Source organism: Branchiostoma floridae, chromosome 1 (assembly GCF_000003815.2).
Source record: "Branchiostoma floridae strain S238N-H82 chromosome 1, Bfl_VNyyK, whole genome shotgun sequence".
Lineage (NCBI taxonomy): Eukaryota > Metazoa > Chordata > Leptocardii > Amphioxiformes > Branchiostomatidae > Branchiostoma > Branchiostoma floridae.
The window spans coordinates 31,392,854-31,419,739 of record NC_049979.1 but is presented as its reverse complement, the minus strand read 5'-3'; the positions used below and the strand labels follow the sequence as shown (position 1 = coordinate 31,419,739).

The following is a 26,886-nucleotide window of genomic DNA, read 5'->3' as shown; positions in this document are numbered from 1 at the left end:
AAGGACATGTACATACTTGTCGGGATGGGGATACGATAGAAAAAGAGAATAATCTTATGTTCATGAATACGGTTAAAGGCGATAAATTGCACTATTTGATATAATATAATATTACAACTTTCATTTTTCTATCCATATGCTGTAAATTTAAGAATATAAAAATGACGTAAATGTAGTTCTGCCCAGAAATACTTTAATAGTATAGTCCGATAAATCCATCCAATGACAGCCAGCCAAATCATTATTCCATATAAGGAAATATTCGGAAGAACGGAGATCACCGAATACGTCCCGGGCGGTGGCGGCCATGTTGTGTTGACTTCTTGTCTCGAGAGCGTTCAACACAATCAGGCAAAATGCGGGCTGTAGTGCTAACGTTAGGCAGTCTATGCCTAACTGCGGCAGTCATAGGAAATGCATACTACCAGAAACAACAATTTTACCCTTCTGTAGTTTACCTGACCAAGTCTAATCCAAGTATGGCTGTGAGTACCGTGTTTCATTTTTCGTCTGCATGTCAGATCAGTTGTTGAACAGTGCAGTCTATCCTATGCAACGTGTCACCTGTCGGTTTTCGTCAGTTTATATATTTGGTACAAATTTTCAGAAAAGGTTAATAGTTATACGAAACATCCCGATTTCCCTATAGGTGCTGTACATCCAAGCTTTCGTGATCGTCATCCTCATGGGGAAGCTGGTTCGCAAGTTGTTTTTCGGGCAGCTGAGAGCGGCTGAGATGGAGGTGGGTCACCAGTACCGGTACACTCGCATCCTGGTCTATTGTCAACTAAGGCGTCAGCTGTTTTAACCGTGGGATGATGTTATTACGAACCATTGACAAGAACCTTACGTAGATAGTATTTGTAATTGTAGAGCATGATTAAAGCTCAACGGGAAGCATAAATTATTCCCACCTGTTACATGTATCATAATTTGTATCTACAGTAGAAGCCGCTTAAAATTATGCATACCCACTTTGCCAATGCATTTCGTGCAATTATCTGAATTGTGCAACAAAGCGAAGTTATTAAGCTGGGCTGCACCACCAGGGAATTTGGGGATTTTGTGCAATTAACAGAAGTGTGCAATTGTCCGTTGTGCAATTAACTGGCTTCCACTGTATTGGGTAGCTTATGTAATCTGTAGTTTCAAAGGACGCTGCTAGGGGTTGCAGTATGGGAGCAAGAACTCACTTAAAGTCACTCATGAATGTGCGCACACAGAAAATTTAAAAAGCTGATAAAATTAGTTGTCCTGTTGGCCAACAACTAACCAACTGATCATCGTACAAGAACCTTGTATATCATAACATCCTATGTGAAAGAGTACTACTGTAAATGCAGAAATGTTCGCGGTGGATTAATGTTCGCGGTTTTATTTAAAACCACCGCGAACATTTTTCTATTATGATATTAGATTGCAGTCTATGGTGTTACCGCGAACTTAAATCCACTGCGAAAAGTCCTTTTTCCCGCTACCGCGAAATTAAATCCCCGCAAACTGAAATACATTTACAGTATTTTAGCAGCCTGTCTATGGTTAACACAAGATAGGAATTAAACAAAAGTACTATGTAGATAACTATTTTCACCTAGAGCTCAGCCCCTGGTAACTGGTGGAAATTTGGTGATAAAGATGTGACATTTATTGTATGATCTTCACTGTACAGCATCTGATAGAGCGGTCATGGTACGCTGTGACAGAGACTTGTCTAGCCTTCACGGTCTTCAGGGATGACTTCAGCCCCAGATTCGTGGCACTCTTCACCTTCTTGCTGTTCCTTAAGTGCTTCCACTGGCTAGCTGAGGATAGAGTGGACTATGTGAGTATAAGTAATCAGTCTGCAAGAGCCAGTCTAATGAAATTTTCCTTGGTTTTAGATAATTCTGGATAATCTTCGTTGTTTGTTCATATTATAACTTCAGTCAGCATCCATATTGATGATGTTGTGCACTGTAAAAACCATTGTGAATCTGACTTGTTTCCTGCAGATGGAGAGAAGTCCTGTAATTTCTTGGCTATTCCATATCAGAGTCATATGTGAGTATCGTCTTATCATACCTGATGATTCCTAGGTGAATTGGGCTTCGCTGCCTGTGGTGTCACCCTCTTATCACTCACAGTACTTCTTCTTCCACCAGCTCAAATCCAGCCTTGTTTGAAAGTGTCATAATTCACTCTCACTCACTCACTCACTCACTCACTCACTCACTCACTCACTCACTCACTCGTCCTCTTGCACTAGCCTGCTAATTTCAGTATGCTTAAGTCGTTAAATCAATATTTTTACATATAAGTGTTCTGCAAACAATAGATTCATGGAATGTTCTATAAAAGTTCAATATCATAGATATGTGGACAGTTGTGATCTGATGCAGAATCATGAACACTGTACATACATTTTATGTTCTGTAAATGTTTCATTTTATTCCTGCTGTGAGCCCATGTATAGAGTGAATTTTAGATACCTATTTACACACGAATCTATTGGGGAGATGTTGAAGCATTTGGCCACCTAATGTACACATGGACTTGTTGTTACCTCTGATGTAATAGCTTTGTTTCCCATTGTTTAGCATTACTACTTGTACTGGGATGTCTGGATGCCATGTTCATCAGCCATGCCTACCACAGCACGCTTATCAGAGGAGCTACTGTGCAGCTTGTCTTTGGGTTTGAGGTGCGTTGTGGTTGAAGGGTTGTCAGTGATTGGGACTTAAGTGGCATAGTGGTATTGTATTTACCTTTTGGCAACGTCTTAGTCGGAATTTGTATCCAATAAGTGCAGTATTTGAATGCCTCAGCTGCCATGATAATGAAATCATCATCTTTTTGAGCTGTATGAATTGTGACTTTAATCTTTCCTGGAGACTACAAGCAGGAGGTAGTTTCTGACTGTTTTGTTGTAAGAATGGGTTAGTCCTCTTCTAGAGGTGCAGCTGTTGAAGTTTGCTTTATGGAGCTGAATTGTTTTGCTACAAATTGCTAACGTTTGAGGCAACTTGTTTTATTTCATGTCAATATATTACTGGCACAAATGTGTTGGATCATTCCTTACATTAGACGTTGCCAGGACATACTAGTAAGTACTGAAATATATAATCTCCTGTGTGTTCCCACAGTATGCCATCCTGCTCACTATGGTAATCACCACCTTTGTGAAGTACATTCTACACACCATCGACCTACAGAGTGAGAACCCATGGGACAACAAGGCTGTCTACCTCCTATATACCGAACTGACCATGGGTGTGTATGATCATGAGCTTAGATATGGCTATAGAGTACCTGTAACCACATACATGGCTTGTGCCCACTGTGACAGTTTTGAGGGCAAGTAAAAAATTGGTGGTCCAAACAGGTCCATTTAGGACTATAATTATAATGGAATGAAAAGTTAAATGCAGTTACTTAAGCAGAAACCATATTCTGAAACCAGCCTTAGTCTGCACTGGCCTAGTCATTCAACTTAAATTTAAGACACTATATATACATATAATTATTTACGCATAAATGTTGTTTTGACACAATGATGCCTTATACTGACAGGGTTTGTGAAGGTCCTGCTGTATATGGCCTTCATGATCATCATGATCAAGGTGCACACCTTCCCACTGTTCGCCATCAGACCCATGTACCTTACTGTCAGGTAAGTCGCTTCTTATTGTCTTCATAGATAATGTACAGTGAATATCTCTGTTTTACAATGTTTGACCAATAAAAGATACTTGATTAGTGCCATTGCACATCATTTTATGTTTTAAAAAACTGTGCTGAGTATGTAATAGATTCTAGTGTCAGCACTCCTACTTAGCTTTTCAAACTTAACACCTTTGCTCTGCCTAGGTGCAACCACTAACAGAGCGTATAATGGAATGAACATGCCAAAATCACATACTAGTATTAGAGATGACACTAAATGTAAACTGTTGTTTTTACAGAGCTTTCAAGAAGGCAGTGAATGATGTCATCATGTCCAGACGAGCCATCAGGAACATGAACACACTGTAAGTAGTCTGCCAAAAAGTATTCAAGTCGTAAGATAAACAATGTTTTAGATAATGTTTAAGACATAGATATTGACAATTCATGTTGAACTTTATTTTTAATTTGTGGATAGTTTCTCCATGTCAGTTAGTGTACATGTGTTTCAAAATTCCTTTTTTGCTTTCCCTGCCTCCCCCAGATACCCTGATGCCACCCCAGAAGAGCTTGCCCAGGCTGACAATGTGTGTATCATCTGTCGTGAGGAGATGGTGACGGCCAGTAAGAAGCTGCCCTGTAACCACATCTTCCACACATCATGTCTGCGCTCGTGGTTCCAGCGTCAGCAGACGTGTCCCACCTGTCGGATGGACGTGCTTCGGGCTCCCCCACCGCAGCAGAACGCCACGCCACAGCCACCACCAGCCCCACAGCCACCGCAGCAAAGTCAGTACCTATATCAATTATGAGCTATTCTATTTTCAATGTGCTAGGGTTTGTAGCTTAAACATATTGCACATGCAAACAAAACTCTAAGATTATTTTTACCTTTGAAGAAAGCAATTTGGTACAAATTTTAGTAGAACTAACTCTACATTTCTTTGCCTTGCCTTTGTTCCTGGTAGTCCCTAAACTTCACAGATGAATGGCCCTCACACTGTGAATCTTCATGATTTTGCAATGATTTCAAGCATGTTTTCTCATTCTTTACACCTTGCAGTTCCCCCGGTATTTCCTGGGTTCCCAATGTGGCCACCTCCCCACGTGCACCCGGGACAGGTGCCCCAGGTCCCTCCCCAGACCCCACCTTCTGCTGGAACATCCCAGGCTGCTGCCTCAACCACTGCTGCTACACAGCCTGCAGGTATGCTGGGCTAGTCTGGTCCTAATGTCACAACAGCTACATGACATTTATGTCCTGCACTCCTGGAATTGGAGCTTTCACCAGGCAAAAGTCAGCAACAGGACAAATGTGATTGCTACTGAGTCTGTCTTTTTTTTGCCAGTAACTGAAAACAAAACTTTGCAAGGCTCTTAGTAGGTTATACAGGTCCAATTTGTACCAGCCGATGCAAATTCATTCTGTTAGGGTATTTGTTTGCTAGTTAGCATACGTCCTTATCCAATATTTATCTCTAATCCAGCTGCAGCACCTGGCTCCACAGCACCTGCTATGACATCTGTTCCACCTGGCAGCCCTCTGCCCACAGTAGCAGGACTCCCACCATTTCCCCCTGCCCCTCCACATGGTGCACCAATGCCTGGCCTGCCTCCACCTTTCATGATGCCGCCAGGCTTCTTTGTACCACCACCGTTTGGTAAGCAAATACTTCAACCTGTAATGCAAGAAAACAAAAGTGTTGTGAGGACTTCAGCACAGTCTTCCCGTTTTGTGTCATGTTGTCTTCTGTAAGCATTACCATAGGATTGAGTTAGCAGAAATAATTTCACAAAGCTTACGTAGTAATCCTGTCTCTGTTGCAGTCCCACCGCCCATGCCTTCCCCTAACTACTCAGGTATGACTGAGGAGGAGCTGCGAGCGATGGAGGGCCAGGAGAGGCAGCACCTGGTGGCTCGGGTGGAGTGTCTGCGCAGCATACAGACACTGCTGGATGCTGCCATGGTGCAGATGCAGCAGTACACCTCCCTCATGGCAACACTGGGGTCAGTATTGCACTTATTTCAGTAGTCATCGTCAAGCAAGGTTAAAGCTTGAGTTTAAACTTCCTGGGTATGATCTAGCATATACAGAAGAGATATTTTCAAATTCAAACTAAATGGGTTACAGAATACTGTCTTTGAAGTCCCCGATACATGAAATATTCTCCCTTAACACTGTTTTCTTGTTCTCTATAGAACACCTGTAGCTGCAACCACTGCAGGCCAAGGTTCCTCCCCTGTGCCCACAGCTACCACCACCCAGCCTGCAGACACTACAGAGGTAACCAGTGTCCTTTCCAGTAAGATGTCACCACGAGAAGAGACCCCTAGCAGCCCAGGACAGAAACCCGCAGTAGAGGAAAGTGGGCAGAGTCAGGAAGAGTCAGGAGGTATGTGTATGTCTTGATGACTCGTGATACCTTGTATTGTTCAAGATTTTACCAGCTTTGACCAGCCTTGTGGAAATGGAATTGAGCGATCAAGACATTTTTTTTGTCTATGCAAAAGAAAATTTATTGCCAATTATATGTGCTTGAACAAAATGTACATATTTTGCTTGCAGTTGCAGTTGATATGTGATGAGTACATGTATTTCATTTGAAACATTAGACCAGGCAACATTAAACCATGAATATCATATTGACTTTTCCTAGATCTGAGTGAGCTGGAAGGTGCAGTGGGATTTACTCCACAAACAGAAACGCTTATCCCGGAGGACACAGAGGTGCCGCCTGAAACAGATGCGAATGAAATTCGGAGACGGAGAATTGAAAGGTTATCATCACAGCCAGGGGAAGAAGAGGAGACAGAACCTTAGCATAGGGGATGGTTACAGCTAGATAGGTACTGTAGATAGAGACATGCTGTGCCCTGGAAAAGACTACAAAACAAACATCACCATGATGCTGGTCCTCACACTGACTCATCATCAGCTGTCACATCTCAGACGTAGAGAAAACACTTTTCTTTTGCATCTTTTGGTAGGTTCACAGACCCAATGTATTGATAAAAACAACTTAGGGTAGGTTTGTACATACAAATATTTTAAGGTATAGGGAATGGCAAGTAAACAAAATCACCCCATGGTACTTACAGTTTAGGTAAGGCAATATTTTCATATTCTAGTAATCATCAATTTGAAAGCTTGTGTTCATGGTGTTGTTTCTCATGATTTAGTTTGTGATTGTTTAAATGATAGGAAAAGAGCCATGTACATATAAACTAAAATAAGGTAGAGTGGTCTCACTTGTCAAGCTGGACTATTTATTTGCTTATTTCATCCAGTAAAAATGGAAAGAGAAGAGATATTTAAGTAAATATGGTAATTTCTTTCTAATAAATAAGTTGCATCTTCTCAGGTGAAATACCTTTAATCTCCTCTCTTCTGCCTAGTCCCATAAGACATAGAGAATGGGTAGCCAATCAGCTACTGCAGTGTGCTACAGGTTATGGCATGTAGATGTCAATTGACAAGTTTTCCTTTTTCAAGCAAAACTTTTTTTCTTTGGAAGCTGAAGAAGTCATTGGGAAAGTTTACATCTACTGGTAGGTATTAGGGCAAGTTTGTACGTCTTCTCTTGTAGGTAATGATGGTGTCTTTTTTAAGAAAAGTGCAAATATGTCGGTAAGTTAAGCTGCAATATCTGTACAGAATGAGTTTAAAATGGATTTGTAATTACCTTTGTACACACGTGTGTATGGGCAACCATATAATTAAACATATGGTAGATACTGGGTAGTAGTATGGGAAGTCAAACCTAATCAGATGATGTTGCCACATATACACCATATGATCAGTCATAGGTATGAATGTATAAAGTTATACTCGCCCTTGCACTTTTGTCTACAGTCTTGACTTTTGAAATTGTTATTTTTGTGCATTTATCAAGATACCCCACCAGATGCTAAATAGCTGTTAATGGACTCTTTTCCCACTTAAACCTTGTTGGTAACAAGCATTCAGGCTGTCGCATTACTTAGCTTTGAGCATGTCATAGCATATGAATTAATGAATTTTGTTGTTGTTGTTAGCTAGGTAAGATAAATTGCATGTTTACAATAATGTATAATCAATAGCAATTACCATGGACTGGATAAGAGCCACTCTACTTTTTGTTTAGCCCATTATTTGCTATGCTGAATAATCAGCTCTCTTAGAAATTAATGCCATTGCTGTAGGCTATGTACATTTGTGTATATCACATTCTTTAGGCATGTTGCTGAATTGAATATTTCGTGTGAATGCCATGATTTGTCAGTGTTCTGCTCTTTCTATTCTGCACTGCATTTTATGTACATACATGTAGTATTTGTATATTTTGATGCAGGGTGTGTATAGTGCCAAATATCACCAGGTATCATCAGTGCATGCCCTGGGATTTGCACCCAGTTGTACCTCTCTGAAAGTGAAAGCTCTGATCAATATCATAGAGTACATGATATTTACCACCCAACTCGTTTCTGTCTCATGTCTTCGTTAATCAAGCACCACACATGGGGAAACTCCATTTAGATGTTTTCATTTGCATAGGAATGTTCAAAAAGTACAGCAAGATCTAGAATATCTACATTTTTGTGACCACATTCTTAGTTTCTCTTAAACAGCACACTTTGATTATATTACACCACAAATTTTAGACATGATACAGCAGAGGTCTTATTTGCAAGCTCAATGAAAAGTACAATCATCCTGTACCAGTATGCCACTGCCTGCACAATGTTATGTTTAAAAAATACCACTTTGCAAACATCAAGTCAACTGAAAAGCCAACTGAAATTACCTACCAAACCTTCACTCTGACATCATCTGCACAGGTACAAAGCAGCATCAATGAATTTTCTGTTCCTCTTAAGAGTTACAGAGCACTACTTTCCTTCAGTCCCATACCAGCACATTGGCAGTTCTAGCACAGTAATATCAGTATCCTTGCTGTCCTTAACATCATATAGATTTCATTCAGTTTTATATAATGGGGTGAGGTCAGCATGTTGTGATGCTTTAATATTGGAAGTTCCCTTTAGTCTAGATGAACATCAACAATGAGTAATTACATGTGCATTGTAACAATATTCCCTTTAATGGATTTGTTGTCTCAAGCTTTTCACCGTAAACACACAAACAGTAGTTGGCATTTCCATGACACTAATCTTCAGTGCCCTTCAGCACACAGCAGTTCCCAGTCTGGGTAGAACTGGTCCTTGATCCTGTCGCAGTAGTCCAGCAGGTTGTCGCAGGAGTTGATAATGACCTGCCTGTGTGGTGACGGCAGCTGCGTATAAACCACCTGCGCCAGCTGTCCAAACACTGAAGCATCAACCTGGGTTTCAAGGGTAGCAAATGGTAAGTATCCAGCAGATAGTCTCTTTTGAGATGGCATTTTCAAGACTTATTCCAGCTCATTAATGTGTCTTCAATCATGATTGGTTAATCTAGATCTTTAGATAAACAATTATGAGTAATGTTGGCATCTTGTAGCAACATGATAAACAGGATGGAGTTTTGGTATTTTTGAGGAACAACTAGCTACCCACTCAAGATAAATGCAACACGTCCTAAACAGACATATTTGCTTTAAAATAAGTACAATATTTTGTCTTGCTAGCAGTGGGCAATAGATACTGAGCCCCTTACTGTGGTAGGCTTGGTCCCCATGAGGAATGGTTTGTCTCCCAGCAGTGCAGAGAGTGCCCTGATGTCAGCATTTCCCAGCTGGTACACTTCTGTCTTACTGTGCCTGCCAACACCCTGGTGGTACAACTTGGTCTGCATCTGCACATAAAACAGCAGACAACCTTTAAGAAGCACAACACAAAATAGGAAAATTTATAGTCTTTTATTTCTGTTGTGTTTCTAGTGACACTACTAGGACTACTAGTGTAGCCTGGCATCACTTACCAAACTGGCAAATACGTTCAAATCAAGGCTACAACAGTAGTGAAAAGCTACCACAAGGTAGACATGCTACTGCTAGTAAGTTTAAAAGGAAAAAAAATCCTCACCATCTTTGAGACCCTGTTGCGTATAAGCCAGTGGATGATCCTGGGCCCAGGTAACCCCACTAGCTGAGTGAACAGGTCCAGACGGTCCACAAAATAGTACTGATACATGGTCCTGTAGACACAGGTTCACCTGGGTTAGCACTTTGGGGTTTGGGTGGATATACAAGAATTATGCTGCTGTAAATCTAGCTACAAAATCATCTTTAAACTGAGAGAAAAATTCAATTCAAAAGTGACTGCCACTGACGAAAATGTAATGCTAGTTCCCCTCCAGCTGCAGGGTAACCAATATCCATTTTTTTAAACAGGGTACATTGTATATAGGGAAGTCAAGTTGACTGCAATGTGTTGAAAATATTTAATGATAGCTATCAGCACCGTCCGTTGACATGATATCCCTATTTAGCATCGTTTTTAAAAGCAATGGATATTAAAAGTACTTAATAAGTAATACAAAAATGACCATTCAACATGCAATGAAAGGTTCTGACCACTTGGTGTGCTCCTCCACCATACGGGAGATGGTCAGTGCCACAGCCTGCTGCTCTGGTGAAAGGTCAGCGTCCAAATCTGCGTTGAACTGCCTGGCCAGCCGCTGGATGATGATGTTGGAGTCTGCAATCTCTGTGCCATTCAGCTCCACAAAGGGCAGCTGTCCATATTTGGACCTCTGACCACTTTTTGAGGCATCAACAAACTAGGGGAGTAGATATTAACACAAATGCCAATTACAAATATATTGATGAACTTTTTTATATTTTAATACAAAATCAAAGTATCCCTTGGGAAATGCCATGCATGCTTTAACTTAGAAACAGGTGTGCAAGGTCCATCTAGAAAGTCTTGATTCAGACCACTGAAAAAAAATGTTAAACAAATATCTAAGCAATTTTGGAACTACAGGTATATTCGTAGTAGCTTCTTTAGTAGAGGCCTCTGACCTCATATTTGACCCCAGCCATTCTCAGCCACGTTTCCACCTTCAGACAGGGCCCACTTAAGCTGGGTGTGAACTTCATACGTTGAAAGCCATGCAGGTACACGACATCCTTCCTGCGTTCCGTCTTCTTTCCCTTCATCCTCCACTTCTTCAGCTGTCTTAAGGTAAGAAGGCCTGCCATAACCACCCCACAACCTGTTGCTACGCATAAAGTCACCTACAGAAAAGTACTGAATCAGTTCAAGTTGTCACATGGTGGACTGAAACTAATTCAACTTTTTGTTAACGGAAAGCTCAATATATAAACGTTACAGCAGCCCTTAATTGCTCGGATTGGAGACAAACAATAGACGTTGAATATAGGAGACAATTACGCACACAGACCTGCGTGGAACTACTCAAGTTCAAGTCTGGCCAGCCCATGTTGACTGCTGAATGTCGACAGACTACAGGACTGGGAGGACTAGACAACGCCTTGGCCGCTGTTCCGGAAAACACCTCACATTATACTTGGCGTACACACAACCGTAACAGTTGGTTCTGACGACCCAACCTGCAGTACCTGTCCGCCTTAAGAACTGACCCCTGACCTTCCTGAGTATTGGATGATGCCACTTCGCAAGGGGGTAGTCCAGTGCTTTGGGGGGTGATGGAACTTAAAAGGTCTCATGTCGCAATTACGCTGTCCATTTACGCCCAAAAGCATTTACTTGAACAACTGGATATGATTTTGAAAATGGCCAGACGTTTCAGATAGTCTCCAATATGATCCAATATCTTTTGCAAGTAGCACTGAAGAGATCTTGTTGGAGAGCAGCGTTGCGCTCCCACCCCCGCGACAAAGCGTTTTAAAAAGACTCCCTTGGCTCCTGTACAACAGGGGAAATTAACTCATTCACTTCGTCTTCACTTTGCCTTGCCTCTGTTTCCAATTGGAATATCTAAAATTGATTGATAATTCACCAGCTTTCTGATTTTTAATACGTTTCTGCTACCACAATATTGTCACCAGTGAGCTACTCTTCCAGCTGGCAGCATCATCTATAAATGTCCCCTTACGATTAGTAATCGGTTGACCTATTAGTTGATTAGTTATCATAGGTAAAAACAATACAAAATGTATGCACACGGTGACAGGCACTGGACAGTCAATATGCAAAGTTCAATCACTGACAATATTGGTCATATGCGTAGTTTTAACACCGTAGACTTTATTGAGGGAAGCACCATGGCCAAGCCATGTTCACCGTTCAGTACAAAAGAACGCAAGAGTTACTAATAGGTGATCGAAAGCAACTTAGTGGTATAGTACACATTTCCCCGATAAGTCCGTCATGAACGATGCGCTTTAGATAGATGATAGCGAAACGAGCTATTTGAATCATCTGAAAGGTTCCAATTTACTCCCATATATATATTCCCATATCGTACATTCTGAGGGATAGGTAAAGAAGGATGACTTTCCATAGTGTGACGTGCCAACTTATTAACTTAGCCTCCAACTTGAGCGGGGACCTGGAAGCACCAGATGACATCTCCGTCCTGATCTTTTATTTCCCACTCAACCACCAATTTGATCTGAAAAATATCGGGAGGGACGTCAGTAACGTTAGAGGTCAAGTCAAATCGTATGCTCTCATCAAATTGTAGGCAGGAACACTTTTTATTTGTCTTTATTGTAATTGTGTCCAGATAATGACAACCAGGGTCTAGATATGCGCCATTAGAATCATCTATCACTTGTATAATGCCTCACCGACGGGTAAGTCTTTGACACTAGGAGGGAGGATGTGTAGTTGTAAGTTCCGCCGGCAGCTAATGGACATTTCAGCCCTGAATCCTTACATCCGTCCGGGTTCTGGAGAGGGTACGGGACCCTGACACCGCCTAAGATGGCGTGCACAATAGCACTGGCTTTCGTTATCTGCTTGTCTGAAAAACATAACAAGACTTCTATATTCAGGGTATTCTAATCATACTGAGAATTGCTTACTAATGTTATTTGATACGATATTAGCAACTTTTGTTCCGTAAAGTCACATAACTATGGAAACGCGTAAACTGCACGCTTGTCCGTCTGCTGTATACAGCGCCGATGAATTAAGTCCTTGGTCGTTGTTAGAGTCAGTTAAAAAAAGTCACGGTTACTAGTTGAAGATCGTATACGAAATGTATAGAGACTTTTATTCGGGTTCTCTTATCCCGCGAGTCAGACAAAGTGTTCTGTAGTCTAATACGGTTAACTCACTGATCTGAAATTGACTACTAGTGGTGGCAATGCGATCTTTGGACAAAACATGATATACTGACTCGTGGTGAAGCCGAGAATCACAGAGACGTTGCGTCCTTTCACAAGCGGGCATGGCTCAGTTGCACATGGTGTGATGTCAATAGAGTTGATTTTTGCCCCAGCTTTGGATCCTGTACAAATATAACGCGTACAGCGTTCCGTAAGAAGTGGCATTCATGAATACCTTTCTGAGCGATGACGTAAAACTACAGTCTTTTCAGTCACATTCATTTATAAACCGTTAATAGCCTAAAATATCACGTCATCGGTATACTTTAACTTAGTATCTTTTACCTAGTATCTTTTAGTCCATCGGTGCTTAACTCTACCCAGGAGACAACTTGCAACATTTGATATGCATCATTACTTTTTCTTAGTAGCGCTAGACTCTGAGAGTATCTATCTTGAAGAGAAGGCGAGGAACAATACACGACCTTTGCAATAATAAGTCCTTCAGAAGAAAACAAATTTGCCGAATTCGAATTTTCTTACTCACGCTTCACTGTGCTCGCGCCTTAAAACAATATTGGACCTACCACAGTCCTTGTAGACTGGTACGGGGCTGCCAAAAATGACGGAGATTCCCACACAAAATGCCAGAAACAAAATGAATTTGAGAGCCATGATGTCCCTCGCACTGTCAGAGTGCTATGTCCGAACTATGACCACTCTGTCCTGTCGCGACCTTTGTATTAGACACACAGCATTTTGATTCAATTTTATGGTTAACGTCCCGCTTCATAACCATTTTGGTGCGCATAAGGAAAGATTTTTACTAGTTAAATAGGTTGCATAATCAAACGGAGAAACTGTGGAAAAGAAATACAATGTATCATCCTTATCACATAAGGAAAAGTCGATATCTGCTCTTCAAAGTGTATACTTTTTCATATTTCTGTAATTAAAAAGCCTATGATGTTGAACAAATACCATTATGCTCTGCACATGCCGACCTGGAGGAGACACGCCACCTGATCACCTCATGTGGTGAGGTATGTGTGGACTTTGTGCCCATTCCCAAACCTATCATGGGAGGTCCTATCAGAACATGTGTACACAAAAGGTTGCCAATGTTTCCTATAAAGACTGCAACAAAAACATGTTAACATGAAAGGCAACATTTTCGCAAAAATGCAGAATGTTTTACCCGTAGCCCTATATAATTGCTCATATCTACAATATACTGCTAACAGCCTAATACAATTCTAAGCTATGATTAGCTACTGACAGAGAATGAAGAAATAAAAACAGCACACTACCAAAACTAATGTTTTCTCTACCAGATGCAGGGAAAACATAACTAGTCGTTGTGTGATAATAAAACTGAGTGCTATCAAGAGACAAAGACTGACACGTGTGACAATGACAGGCCAAGGGTGGCATCTCTTGTACAAGTACCAATGTTTCACTTACCTAATGTTACTCTTTTTGTCAACATTATAATCCCCCCCCCCCAAATACATTGTATCTGATTGCTACTGAATATTGGTGTGTTCTACTCATGACATTCATAGGAAACTTCATACAACAGTTGGTTGAGTGATTTATTCCAAAAGATTGCAAATATTTGTGATCTACATTCAACGTACATGTAGAACAAACAGATGCAACATTCACTGCAATCATTAACAGTCCAAAACTCTGAGGAAGGAAAGCATTCTAGAATTGAATTATGAAATGTTTTAAAACTAATATCTAGCCCATATTTTCAATAGAATGAATTTTTTTTATCCTAAATACATTTGTAGCCTCTGAGATTATCCTTAGTCATATGATCAACTTTGATAATCATGTATAGTTCATAGTTCACACAATGTTATGGGTTGTGCATGAATACCTATAAATGTATAATGTCAGTAAAATCCATTGAAAGCTTCTATCAGCTCATATCATCAACTTAATCATTCTCCAAATTCATTGTATCAGCAGAAACATACATCAAGTTCTAAACATTTCAAGCGACACTCATGTACATGTATATGCAAAGACCCCCATGTATAAGAAGCCTATCAGTTATGTTCAGATGTAGATTGATGCACATCCAATGAAGTATCAAACAATAGGCTAAATAAACAACTGAGGATGTATCTACATGACATGATTGCTTGGTTGATAATCTTGATGATGGAGATTTGAAGCATTGGCAGGTACAACAGCACAGATAAACTTCTAGAACAATAATACAGACCACATATTATTGATTTACATTTCTCAACCTGGAGGTTAATTTGTGGCCCAAGATTTGCTGTTAATGCTCTTGATGGATTTCTTGATGAAGAGCTATTGAGAGAGAAAGACTCAAGTAGAAATGTTTTTGTTGGTAAACCTTGAGTAGCCTTTGGGCCATGTTCACTGTAGTTAAGGGGAGAGATGTCGAAAAGCACAACACTTGGACAGGAGCTTAGTAGCTAGTAGTCATGTGACAGTGACACACAGCTAATATTTGGATTACTGGTACGTGGTACAGAGACCACAGAGCAATATTGCCATGCCTTGCATATTGCAGTTTAAATCTGAGGTCCTGTAATTCAAATTCAAAACTGACGTGTACTGAACACGTTTTGAAGAATATTGTCCTGGATGGCTCAGGTTTTGACAGAATGCACAGATGAGCTTTTTTTGTCCATGTTCTTTTGACCTTTCCTCTTATCAAGAGAGATACATTTGTTTGGTGCTCTAGGTTTGTTACACCACCACAATGCCTGTTCTCTAGAACCCTATAAACAGAAAATTGTAGCTCTATGGAGTAAGAACATGGTAGTGACAACATGCAATCCTGCCTGATTAATGGCTTCATTGTCAGAAGAAAACATGAATCAAAAGATGAAAAAGCTATCATTGCCATACGAACATTGGCCCCATAATGTAGAATCTAAATTTCACCTAGTTACACACATACTGTGTGTACTAGTGTGTCATTCTTTGTAACAGGCACTTCATACAGGTGTATCAAAAGCCAGGGAGGATCATTGTACATGTACTATGATTACTACCAACACAGATGGGCTTCCAAAATACCAGTAAGTTGTTGAATGTGTTGTAAAAATACCAATAGCCAGCTCCTAACAAAAATAAAACAGAGAAGACAAGAAATTTAAATACAATGATCAATGACAATGATGAACACATCAAAAATAAAGAACTGTAAGCTCCAAATAGACATCTCATGTCAAATAATACATTTGCTGACAGCTCCACTGAAAGGAAAAAAAATGTTCCAATAAATCTTGACACAAAAGTTGAAAACAGAAACTGAACAAGTCTCAGACATATTTCAAACTGTTTCAATGTATTAATGAGATACACCAACCAGTAGTGCAGTAGAAATGCTTTTGTAAGTAATATGTAACTTTTAAGTGCTTAAAATATAATATACCAAGCAGCACAAACTGGTGCATATCACTGAATCAAACCAGAACTTAAGCTCCATGCTATGTAGAGATCAAGAAATCCCTCTACTTTTTGACAATCTGGACAGGGACCTCAAAGCAAAATATGGAATCCTTCTTCTCATCCTTTAGCTCCCACTTGACCACCAGTTTCAGCTGGAAAAGAAGAAGAAGGGTATGAGATACTTTCTTATTTTATTTTATAGAATTTCTGATGCTACAAATCCTGATACTGCAAGGCAAAGGTTATGAACAACTAAATGGTAACATTTTAAATACCTGAGGGTAGACTGATTTCACAGGAAGAACGGCAGTGTATGAGTATGTTGTGGATGCCTTGAGGGGACACACCAGCCCTGAGTCCTTACAGCCATCAGGGTTGTTGAGAGGAAAGGGAACAGGAACACCTGCCAGGATTCCATGGACGACAGCCGTGGCATTGTTCACTACTTCCTCTAATGTAGGAGATTAATGTAGGAGACATGTAATGGGTTAACACATGAAAATAAATCTTCATAAAGCTTACCACTTAAGCTGGAATGTTTCTTTAACTTGTTATCTACCCCCATTAAATATTCATGGTGACTATAATGTCAGTAGCATGTGTGTCCCGCGCGTGTGTGTGTATCCGTGCGTGTGCATGCATGCGTGCTTGTCTGTCTGTCAACAACAGGTGAATGGATTGGTTTATGCTTTGTGTGTTGGTGGGGTATCACAAACATTTTTGGACCCCTAGCAGCTTCTTTTGGTACTGCAGCAGAACTTCCGGTTTTCGTCTCTTATGTTCCAAGCAATATATTGTTACAACTGTTAGGTTTTATGTTAGATAGCTCATTCTTTAGAAGAAGTGACGTAAGTTTTGGCACCCTAGTGGCTATTTCTAGATGTTACAGCAAAACATAAATCTATTTCAACTTACAATATGATTCTTGTGTGGTATGATATAAAATTTTGACCAAATAACATGTTTCTATTTCTAATAATAAAAAAAGCAGGCCTTACTTGATGTAAACTTAACTGCAATGCTGGTGTTTCCACCTTTGATCAGATCACATGGCAGTTTCGGGCAAGGACTCACATCAACGTACACGATCTCTCCTTTTGTTGACCCTGCAGAAATGCACAACGTTACCAAACTGAGAGTAGTAGTTCAGAACTACTAGTTCTGTAGCAAAGCAAAGCTGAAAGGAACTTCCATCGACCTAGTCGAGAAGATCATGCACAAACAGGTAAGACTATTTTAAGAATTGTAACATTATGGCTTTGGTGCGCAACCAAATTTGCAAATGTTGCTTCCTAAAATCCTTGCTACTCACCACAATCATGGTACTTGACAGACTCCGCAAGCGCCGCAGATGCAACAAATGCGATAATAAACGCCGTCCTGACGAGCATGGTGGTTTCTTGTGACTCCACGTTACAGCACAGTAAGTGAGGTTAGAAAGTGAAGCGTCCGCTCAGACAAACACACTTCTGTCTTTTGCGAAGCGAGAAGTTTTTTAGAACATGCAACTTCTGTCTTCACTTCCGGTGTGACTCAGATCACGCGACTTTGGAGGCAGCAAAACTTTTTGAATATGATTCTTGTAAAACTGAAGCTCTTAGAAGAAAATGAGCAAATTATAAAATATAATGATATATTAGTAAAAGAGTCTGATTAAAGTTTGTATTGAACTCTTTTGCTTTAACAGATGTACATGATACACTTTGCGGGAATAGTGTATACTAATGCCCTCTCTGTTTGTAGGGTCAAAGTTGAAAATTCTAATGATTTTCTAAGTCTCGCGAGAAATCTCGATAGTTTATCCACCATTTTCGTCAACAGAGCAGTGCAGAATGGCAAACAAGAAGGTCCACAGAATACACGGTCCTCCAGAGTAGAAATATCTCTCTTATTCGTACTAGCTCCATCAGTCAACAGAGGCGATGTTTAAGAAAGCCCATGGAGATGTCAAGAAGTCAACACAGAAAGTTCTGGACCCGAAGAAAGACAGCGTCACGAGGCTGAAGCACTTGCGCACTGTGTTAGGTGAGTCCCAGAGGTTGAAAATCTGTTGAGTTCCACCCCCTTTGCCTTCCGAAGCCTCGTGTTTGTTTTCCTACAGCCCCCGTATTATGAAATGAGTTTGACGACTTGCCTGTTGATGTTTTGAAGGTAATCAGTGCCCTGATGTTGTCATTGACCCGTTAGAATTGTCTGTATCTTGATCATTGAAATATTTTTTTAAAGTGATCATAAATTATCCAAAGTGTAAACATTTCGACACAGACCTTTGATTCAATGATCAACCTTGCAGTGCCCTGATGAATATCATGGAAATCCATGGGAGTTATGAATTGACTTGCTGCATGTGATTTCTCACTGTGTTCTTTTCTTTTGGGTTGACTAAAACTGAAAAATGACTTGCAATGCAACACCAGGAATTGGAGAAAGCTTGATGTATTATAATTTGTGATACCATATACTCTGGCATATATTGCCAGATTATGTTTCACTGATATCTTTACAGGCTTCACACTGATCAATAAAAGAACCTGTCAATGATGTACCTCATAACTTTTAGTCATGAACTGTAACGGTACTTTTCAAGCAGTGGTTAGGCACCGGCTGCTTTTGGATGTTTTTAATTGGGCTTCTATTTTGAAAACCTGACAAAGTAGAAATCCGGATAAAAATGTCCCAAACCTTGAATGTTAGAACACAAACACATAGTACCTCCAAATTTTTGTCATTGTTCCTAACAAGACTGACTGACTAGTTTGAGTTCTCTCATTTGAATTAAGTTAATCTGTTATATTATAATTACAATGGGTGAATGTATTTTATGAGTCCTCATCCCCTGTAATCAGCCAATCCTCAACTTAAGTTATTACCACAGTTATGCCTTCCACAGTTTCTTCCATAAGACACATTTCTCATATCCTGCAAACCATTTTGACTTGTGTCAGATGATCAGAAATGACATAGAATAGGATACAAAATGCACTGTTTATAGATGACTCCTACCATAATACTATTAATAGGGTCACAAGAAGCTCCATAAAGTGGGATGGGGTTTTGTGCGCGTCAAAAAGTTGCGCGTGAAAACTTGCGCGTGAAAAATCTGCGCGTGAAAATATGCAAATTAGCTGATTCCCAAGGGATTCAAAAAGTTTTTGCAGTTTTATACTTAAAAGCTCAAACAAGATGGTGCAAAATGGAATCAAGTATCATATTGCTGCATTCTAGAGTACAAAATCTCAATCTGACTGCTTTTCAAGTGATTTTTCAATGTTAAGTTTTTACGCGCAAAAAAGTTTGAAATTTGCGCGTGAAACAATCTGCTTCAAAAAAGATGAAATTTAGCTTCTAGAATTTAGAAAAGCCTCAAATTGTTACATTATACAATATAAAACATCATATGTGTAATCTTTCCATGTATTTCTGTCCAATTTACTTGATTTTGAAATTTTCAAAATATGCAAATTAACCTATTCCCAAGGGATCTAAAAATCAGTTTTTTTCAAACCAAAAATTTAGGTAACAGATGGGAAATTATATCATAGGTTCACATTTTAATGCCTTAGAATTCCTTGCTGCACATTTTCTGACATATTTCAGGAACTTTGTTTTTTCACGCGCAGATTTTTCACGCGCACGCGCAAATTCTTCACGCGCAGAAAACCCGTTCCCCATAAAGTGGTAGAAATGAGAGTCATGGAATGGTGAAGTGCAATAAACTTATTACTAAAGATGCATATCTAGAGATGAGTAATGACAAGTTCCTGGTGAAGATGATTTTGTCTTCTGTATTGTAATCATGTATTTTATTGACTTCTGCAGAGAACACAGAGCAGGATGAGGTGAAGCAGTTCTTTGACCTGTACTACTCCCACATCTACCAAGTCTTCTATGACAATTTTATACTTGTGGAGACCAGTCTCAAGCAGAAAGGTTGGTTTCCATGTCAGCATAAAATCTATATCAGACTTAGTGGTCAATGGTTGCAACATGTACAAGTTGTTGTGAGTTAGTGCTAATGCGTGTGTAAATGATTGTAGAACAATATAAATATGTTGCTTCAATAATTGTGTATTAGTTATTAGGCATTGATGTCAAGAAGACTTGAAATCGTAGTAAGTATGAGTGCTGGCATACAGGTCACATCAGGATTCATATTCAAATACTAATGATTCAGGTATTATCCATATAAACCAGTAACCTAAAGCAATAACTGCCTCCATGGTTACATTTTGTTTTATATTTGCAAAACATATCTACATACATATCTACTACATGGTCATGTTACTAGCAATTGTTATGCCACTTACCAGCAACCCTTTTAGCCTCCATTCCAGTGTTGTTAAGCACCTTTTGCCCAAATGACATGAACCACAAAATAATGAGACACTATCAATAAGTGCTGTACATGTAGGCATGTGACTTGAAGCAACCCACGTGATCTCAGGGCTACTTTGTAGACATGGGTAAGGAAGGGTTGGGGTGACTGGAGAAGGGTTTTCAAACCCACAGTTGTCACTTAGTATGGAACAACACACCATCACCCCTGTATTCCTGTGTACAAAACAGCACTAAATCGAGTCAATGCCAGTACCTTTAAAATAGAACCACAACAAAGACTTTATTATACTTTGTAACATCTCTGGTACTATACCCTGTGGAGGTGTTGCTTGGACTTTTGAGCTGTTTGTAAAATGTACTTTTAGAAACCCTGCTGTCATTCCCATTAGGGTTCTGATATTTGATTTGTCAGGCACAGGCCTGCTAAGAGCATCTTGAGTATTTAGATACCTACTAACCCAGCATACATAATGTCCAAACAACAGTGTTTGACCTTTTAAAGTCACAGAGCAATGTAATATACACTTGTCTGCACTTGAATGTATCAATGGTGTCACTGTAAATATAATTCATATATATGACAAAAATTATATACTGAAGATCATTTGTTTTATATGTCTTCCTTGCTTGACATCATGCAGACTGATTTGTCCATAAATGATGACATCAAATCCATTGCAGTAGATTACATTTGAAACACAAAATGTGATTGAGTTTGAAATCACTAGGTCTATACAAATCATTGTCATATTTGTTTGATGTTGAAATTACCTCTACTAGTACCAATCTGTTTTATCTGCACTGAACAGCCATGATCAGCTATGGTGCAGTGAGCAATATCAGATAGGTTTACAGAATTGTCAATATGTAATATGATTTATAACAGGTGAAAGCAGAAAAAAATGCAACTGTAATATCCTTTTGATAGAGGGGTATCGTTTTGCATATTTGCACAAATCAATTGAAGGTTATCATTCTTTAAAGTCCTGAACTAACCCAAGGTATTGTTTACTCAGCCCACAAAGCCCAGAGGGAGGAATTGGATGCTGTCTTATTTGTGTTTGAGGTATCAATTTTTTACTATGTTTTGATATGACTATGAGTCCATTGATACATGGCCTTGTTGTAATTTTTGGTTTGAAACACTGTTTATGAGTCTGCAATAAGTTCTCAGATTTGACAACTTGTACTTAGATCCACACAACACAGGAGTGATTGTTCTGATTCATGGTTGCTGGACCAGCCTTGATAAAACCTATACTTGTGATGTCTCTTATCCACAGAAAATACTGACATTGCTACCAGATCTGATACATCAAAGATGGCAGTTTCACAGCATTGGTAAGACTTTGTGTTATAACTCGTTCACTCACTATCTGGTTTATCGTCTAGTATTTATATATTTACAATTATTTAGATATAGATTCACAAATATTTAGATATGCATACTTAATTCTGTCTAGAATTGCCAGTATATTTGAAGTTTTCAAAAGCTTGAATGTAGTTATCCCATATATCCACATTAGTTTGATGAAGTCTCTGGTCAATGGACTTTGAGTTAGTACAAAACTGTCAACTGCAGGAACAGTTACAATATTCTATGTACTGTATATGGTGGACCTGCTCGTATCTAGGTTGTTAAGACATCAGCTCAGATCAACAGGCACCACCAAGAGAAACTACTGGTTTAGCCTCGATGTCAGACCGAGCTGTATCTGATGTCGGCCGAGGGGCCAGACAGGTGAACTAGCACCTAGCACGCAGCTATACAGGATGCCTTTATCCAGGCATACACACTGTAATTACACCGTGCATTTATTCACAGGACGTCTGATGAAGAAACTGCTCCATCCAGGAAATTCACTTAAGGTAATCTCTCATGATGTATGAGTACCATCAATCATGTGTGATTTTTCCATCAGATGTTTTCACAATATAACATCCATCCTTGACTGATTGGGTGAATGTTCTGACACCTCACGAAATACATTTTGATATTACTTCATACTTGGGTTTATTATATTGTACTGTATAAATGGTGTATATAAGTTTAAACATTCATATAAAAAGCAATGACTTGAGGCAGATTTTCAATTTGTGTTTAGGGTTATATGTTGTGTATAATTCTATGATTGACTTTGATTGATATGTCATGTCACAAATGTACATACATGTTCATGATTACAACTTGCTTGTGTTTGCAGTTACGGCGGGAGGGTGTGAGACTGTACATGCTGTGGCTACAGGCTCTGCAGGAGAACGCCAGTGAAGAATGCCTTCTTATCTTTGCCTGTCTCATCCCTGGCTTCCCAAGCCCTTCATCAGATTCAGGAATGTACACACTGGAAGGCCTGGTCACTGGGGCTTTTCATAATGGATCTGCATCTGATGGTATTATGATGCCTGCTTTTACTGCATGGTGTCTGCTCTATTGGTCTTATTGGCACACAATAAATATATATATGCTGTTTCCCCATGCAAAGGTGGCACACACATTACGCTTATTTGAAATTAAATATCAGACACGTTTTCTTTTGTACGGACAAGATTCTGGAAAAATCTTTTTTAGTATGACAAAAAGGAATGAAATGTTTTAACACCTACATGATTATTGTATGGCATTATTTTAACAATGTACAGTATACATCCCTCATAAATCTATTATGTTTACAGGAAAGTAAGTGAGTCTATAGAGATCTTAATGTAGTCTACGTGTAGTTCCCGAATCTATCTTCAGAATTATTATATCAGAATCATTTGCACAATGAGAATACCACAAGATGGAAGTTGACATGTGATTTTGATCCCATAGCTGTAGTACCAACAGAAATCAGTGCAGTTCTCACGCCTCAGTCTGGGGAGAGGGTGACGGACGATCAAACCAAGTTCTTCCTAGATGCAGTGCTGGAGTTTATGGTAATACAGGTGTGCTCATTCTGCATGTTCAGCTGTCTGAGGGTGGAGGTTTGGCATTTATGGATCATTTTGGCTCCGGAGATAGCATAGTGTGGCAGGCACAAGATGTTTAACCTCTTTCAGCTCACCCTACCTTCTCATAAAGTGCTAACACTTCAATGGTTTAACTCACTTCACATTTTTTACACAGTATTGTCCCATATTTGCCCTTATACCAGTTCATGTATACATAGACATTAGATGTTAGCTACATGTGCATGTGTATTGAAATTTAAGAAACACTATATATTCACTAAGTGTAATTACATTCATAACAAAAATGTCCTATTAATTATGTAACATGTTGATAACACACGTTGTTGCCGAGTGTAATTGTACGTGATGTCCCCTAATCAGGTTTACCTTGAAAGTGCTTGCCATGCTAAGTGCTAGCCTATATCAGCCTACAGATGACACAATCAATCTCAAAATGGAACCAATCAACCTCCCTTCAAGCAGCCTGTTACTGCATGGTGTGATTGGAGATCATGCATGACTTTCCAGTTGGATTTTCTCATACTTTGCATGACAATTGAATTATTCTTACCTTTCTATTGCCCTTGCATGAATAGAATATTGTTATGATTGAAAATGAATCCAATAATTTTTCAGCATGATTTGATATGATTGACTTACTTATATAATTGCTTGCATTGGATATTAGGCCACTGATAGATTGCCATACATTTCCATGCTTATGTAATGTACCTTTCCTGAGTGCCTGGGAAAAGACATATTTTTGAATCATTCATACTCAGAACTGCTGCTACTGTAGTGCCTGAAAAGCATGGTATGAAAAAAGACAAGTGTGTACAGTGGTCTTGTCTCTGATACACTTGCTAATCCTGCTGCAGGTGCGTAAACTGGAGTGGAAGGATGCCCAGTTCCAGCCCAAGGGCTTCAACTTCCTGTTCCAGCACTTCCAGCAGCACTACCTGACACACATCTTCCCCTCCATGTCCAGCACCACCAGCCTGTACCAGCCAAACCTAGGTACACAACACTGGCAAATTTAGCATACTCACAAACATATAAGCACACCATAAAACCTATGGAAGTTTTGACACAAAAGTGCACTTAGAAAGTAGTGGCTAACATACTATATTTGTATTTGCATAGACAATCTGTTTGTACAATATACGTGTGTAATATAAAATACATGTATAGATATACAGCCATGCTTTCATGATATGTACGATCACATTGCTTTATACATTGATGAAGGTTGGACATCCAAGTAATCTATACCAAATAGCAATTGATGTTGCAGGTAGCATCCACTACCTTTTGTCAGTTTTTGTCTGTCCTTGTTTTTAGTTATTCCCCAACCAAGAAACCAGAGACAGGGTGGGGACAGGAAAGACAGTGCCAGGGGAGGGGACCCGTATCTGTCTGCACGAGTGTCAGTCATCAGATGGGTGGTGGCCTTCACACACGAGCTCAGGAAACCACCTCAGTCTCCTACTGGGTATGGAATATGTCCTTTGTGTAATCATCATGTCCAGTACACAAGTGATGATACTTGTGGTATTTATATGGACTTTTTATTGGTCAGTAATATACCAGATTCACATAACTGTCATCCATAAGAAGCTAAAATTAGATGATGTTCACATGATACTCCTGTCTGATTAACGCTTTAATGCATTTTCCACACACTCCCAGGACCAGCCAGGGTGCCCCACATGAGGAGCAACAGAAAAAACATATCCTTACCCAGAAGAACCTGGAAGAGTAAGTGCTGAAGTGTCAAAAATTTCATATTGAGAAGTGGTACTCCATGCAAGTATTTCGATATTCAAGTGCCCCTTACCACAGAAAAAAGCTCCCTCTCTGAACTCTTTTCTTTTTAAAGATCTTCTGAGAAAGCAGCCTCCTCCCAGGACACGACTGACACGCGAGCGGACACGGGTGAGCAGAGTCACAGCAACACCAGCACCCTGACGGAGAAGGAGCCCAGCACCTCCAGTATCTCCAGCCTGGAGGAGGGGGTGCACTCCGAACTCAGCGACTCGGATATGGTCAAATCCATTCTCTTCTCATCCAGGAGAAATGTGGACTTTGTACATGAGATGCTCAGACAGGTACTGTTAGAGTCTAAATTATACCACAACTTTGGGTTTTCTGTGATTCTATGATTGCTGTGCAAATAATTGTTTATTTTTTGGATTACTTTGTAGCATATTTCTACTTCTCTAGTATTTTACACATAATCTTCTTTCATGACACAGAGGAACAGTCTTATCAATAAGTTTGACCTCCTTGCCTTGCAGGGTATGCTGCTACCTTTCACACAGACTTCTGCTGTTAGGAAAGTCATCAAGGTGTACCAGGACTGGATACAGGTATGTGCTCAACACAACACCTGTTTAAAAGAGCTCAAAATGCCTGATTGACAACTTTCCTTGCCAGTAGCATCTTATATTTACAGTCAGAAATTGCTCTTGATTTAAGGCTTATGATGTGTTTGCTGTTCTGTACCCATGTAGCAAGACCACCCTGTGTTTATGGAGGAGCCAGATCAGTTTGTGTGTTCTCCCATGTTGGGTATCGCCTCTGATCCCAGCTCTCAGCCCCAGGATAGTCCGCTGCAGGAAACATCGACAGATGGGCCATCACAGGTGGGAAGGCTGCAAAATCATTTTTTACTCAGAACTTTGTCACTACATTCACCTTATTCAATAAGGACAGGACTGTATGATAGTCTTTAATGGGTAACTGAGTTATTTTATTGAGTATAACAGAAACTTCAACAGGTTTGCAAAGTACTTGTGTTTGCAAACCTGTGCCTACATATATTTTTGCCATGAATGCCTTTTTTTTATGAAAGAAATGCTGACTTGCAGAATTTTCCATCCTTAAAGATTAGTAGATGTTACCTCAAACAGCTAACTAAACCGACAGTTCTGTGAACAGGCTTCAGGTGAGGCTGAGTCAGCGGGGTACCCCTTACGGAAGAGCCAGTCGAAGAGTCGACTGCGGGCAGCTTCCTACGTTGGTGCAATCAACACGGCTGTGAGTGAGGAGGAAGGGTTGGAGAACGTCCGGGCAGGGAAGAATCCAACACTACAGGTGTTTTTCACCAACTCAGCCAACATCTTCCTCTTAGAACCCTCCTATCAGGAAGCCAAACTGGTGGATGACCAGGTAAGAACAATTCTACAGTCAAACGTGGAAGATGAAATTCTGACGTAGGACTTGTTTGAGATGGCTGTTATCAATTGTATTACATATTTTTCAGATATGCTGAAATATAATAATATATATTTTCTTCTATTCCTGTACAGGTTGACATGTGCAAAAAAGTGCTGAATATCTACCGCT

At 39.8% G+C, this 26,886-nt stretch overlaps 4 protein-coding genes across 5 annotated transcripts in view; 2 read left to right on the top strand and 2 right to left on the bottom strand.

Annotated features, from left to right (window-relative positions):
* Window positions 1-264: 264 nt before the first annotated feature.
* On the top strand, window positions 265-8,100 carry LOC118430996 (E3 ubiquitin-protein ligase synoviolin-like). The gene is made up of 14 exons (XM_035842045.1): window positions 265-485; window positions 650-742; window positions 1,670-1,822; window positions 1,992-2,040; window positions 2,577-2,680; window positions 3,123-3,249; window positions 3,550-3,649; window positions 3,942-4,007; window positions 4,187-4,431; window positions 4,706-4,849; window positions 5,130-5,303; window positions 5,470-5,650; window positions 5,843-6,036; window positions 6,301-8,100. Exons 1-14 carry the CDS (start codon window positions 357-359, stop codon window positions 6,462-6,464), a joined length of 1,923 nt encoding a protein of 640 aa, XP_035697938.1. The 5' UTR covers window positions 265-356; the 3' UTR covers window positions 6,465-8,100.
* A 50-nt stretch (window positions 8,101-8,150) lies between these two features.
* On the bottom strand, window positions 8,151-14,235 carry LOC118431035 (failed axon connections-like). 2 transcript variants are annotated; one of them, XM_035842121.1, is made up of 9 exons: window positions 13,807-14,235; window positions 12,897-13,007; window positions 12,343-12,518; window positions 10,971-12,164; window positions 10,588-10,803; window positions 10,138-10,343; window positions 9,647-9,758; window positions 9,279-9,416; window positions 8,151-8,964 (listed from the first exon to the last, which is right to left on the bottom strand). In XM_035842121.1, exons 4-9 carry the CDS (start codon window positions 11,007-11,009, stop codon window positions 8,797-8,799), a joined length of 879 nt encoding a protein of 292 aa, XP_035698014.1. In that variant the 5' UTR covers window positions 11,010-12,164; window positions 12,343-12,518; window positions 12,897-13,007; window positions 13,807-14,235; the 3' UTR covers window positions 8,151-8,796. The 2 variants fall into 2 exon arrangements, with proteins under 2 accessions (XP_035698014.1, XP_035698005.1); XM_035842112.1 differs by lacking the exon at window positions 13,807-14,235 and adding an exon at window positions 13,413-13,780.
* Window positions 14,236-14,406: 171 nt separating this feature from the next.
* On the bottom strand, window positions 14,407-17,810 carry LOC118431050 (NPC intracellular cholesterol transporter 2-like). The gene is made up of 4 exons (XM_035842132.1): window positions 17,582-17,810; window positions 17,268-17,375; window positions 16,545-16,720; window positions 14,407-16,421 (listed from the first exon to the last, which is right to left on the bottom strand). The coding sequence occupies exons 1-4, from the start codon at window positions 17,658-17,660 to the stop codon at window positions 16,332-16,334; spliced, it is 453 nt and encodes a 150-aa protein (XP_035698025.1). The 5' UTR covers window positions 17,661-17,810; the 3' UTR covers window positions 14,407-16,331.
* A 241-nt stretch (window positions 17,811-18,051) lies between these two features.
* LOC118422998 (ral GTPase-activating protein subunit alpha-1-like) overlaps window positions 18,052-26,886 on the top strand; it is an 18,137-nt gene continuing 9,302 nt past the window's right edge. Inside the window, exons 1-14 of the mRNA XM_035830925.1 lie at window positions 18,052-18,294; window positions 20,089-20,199; window positions 21,624-21,673; window positions 21,891-21,948; window positions 22,433-22,476; window positions 22,812-22,998; window positions 23,420-23,532; window positions 24,417-24,555; window positions 24,880-25,030; window positions 25,228-25,296; window positions 25,418-25,646; window positions 25,836-25,907; window positions 26,052-26,183; window positions 26,479-26,709. Coding sequence (XP_035686818.1) covers window positions 18,192-18,294; window positions 20,089-20,199; window positions 21,624-21,673; window positions 21,891-21,948; window positions 22,433-22,476; window positions 22,812-22,998; window positions 23,420-23,532; window positions 24,417-24,555; window positions 24,880-25,030; window positions 25,228-25,296; window positions 25,418-25,646; window positions 25,836-25,907; window positions 26,052-26,183; window positions 26,479-26,709 — 1,689 coding nt within the window. The 5' untranslated portion in view covers window positions 18,052-18,191. The remainder of the gene's footprint in view (window positions 18,295-20,088; window positions 20,200-21,623; window positions 21,674-21,890; window positions 21,949-22,432; window positions 22,477-22,811; window positions 22,999-23,419; window positions 23,533-24,416; window positions 24,556-24,879; window positions 25,031-25,227; window positions 25,297-25,417; window positions 25,647-25,835; window positions 25,908-26,051; window positions 26,184-26,478; window positions 26,710-26,886) is intronic.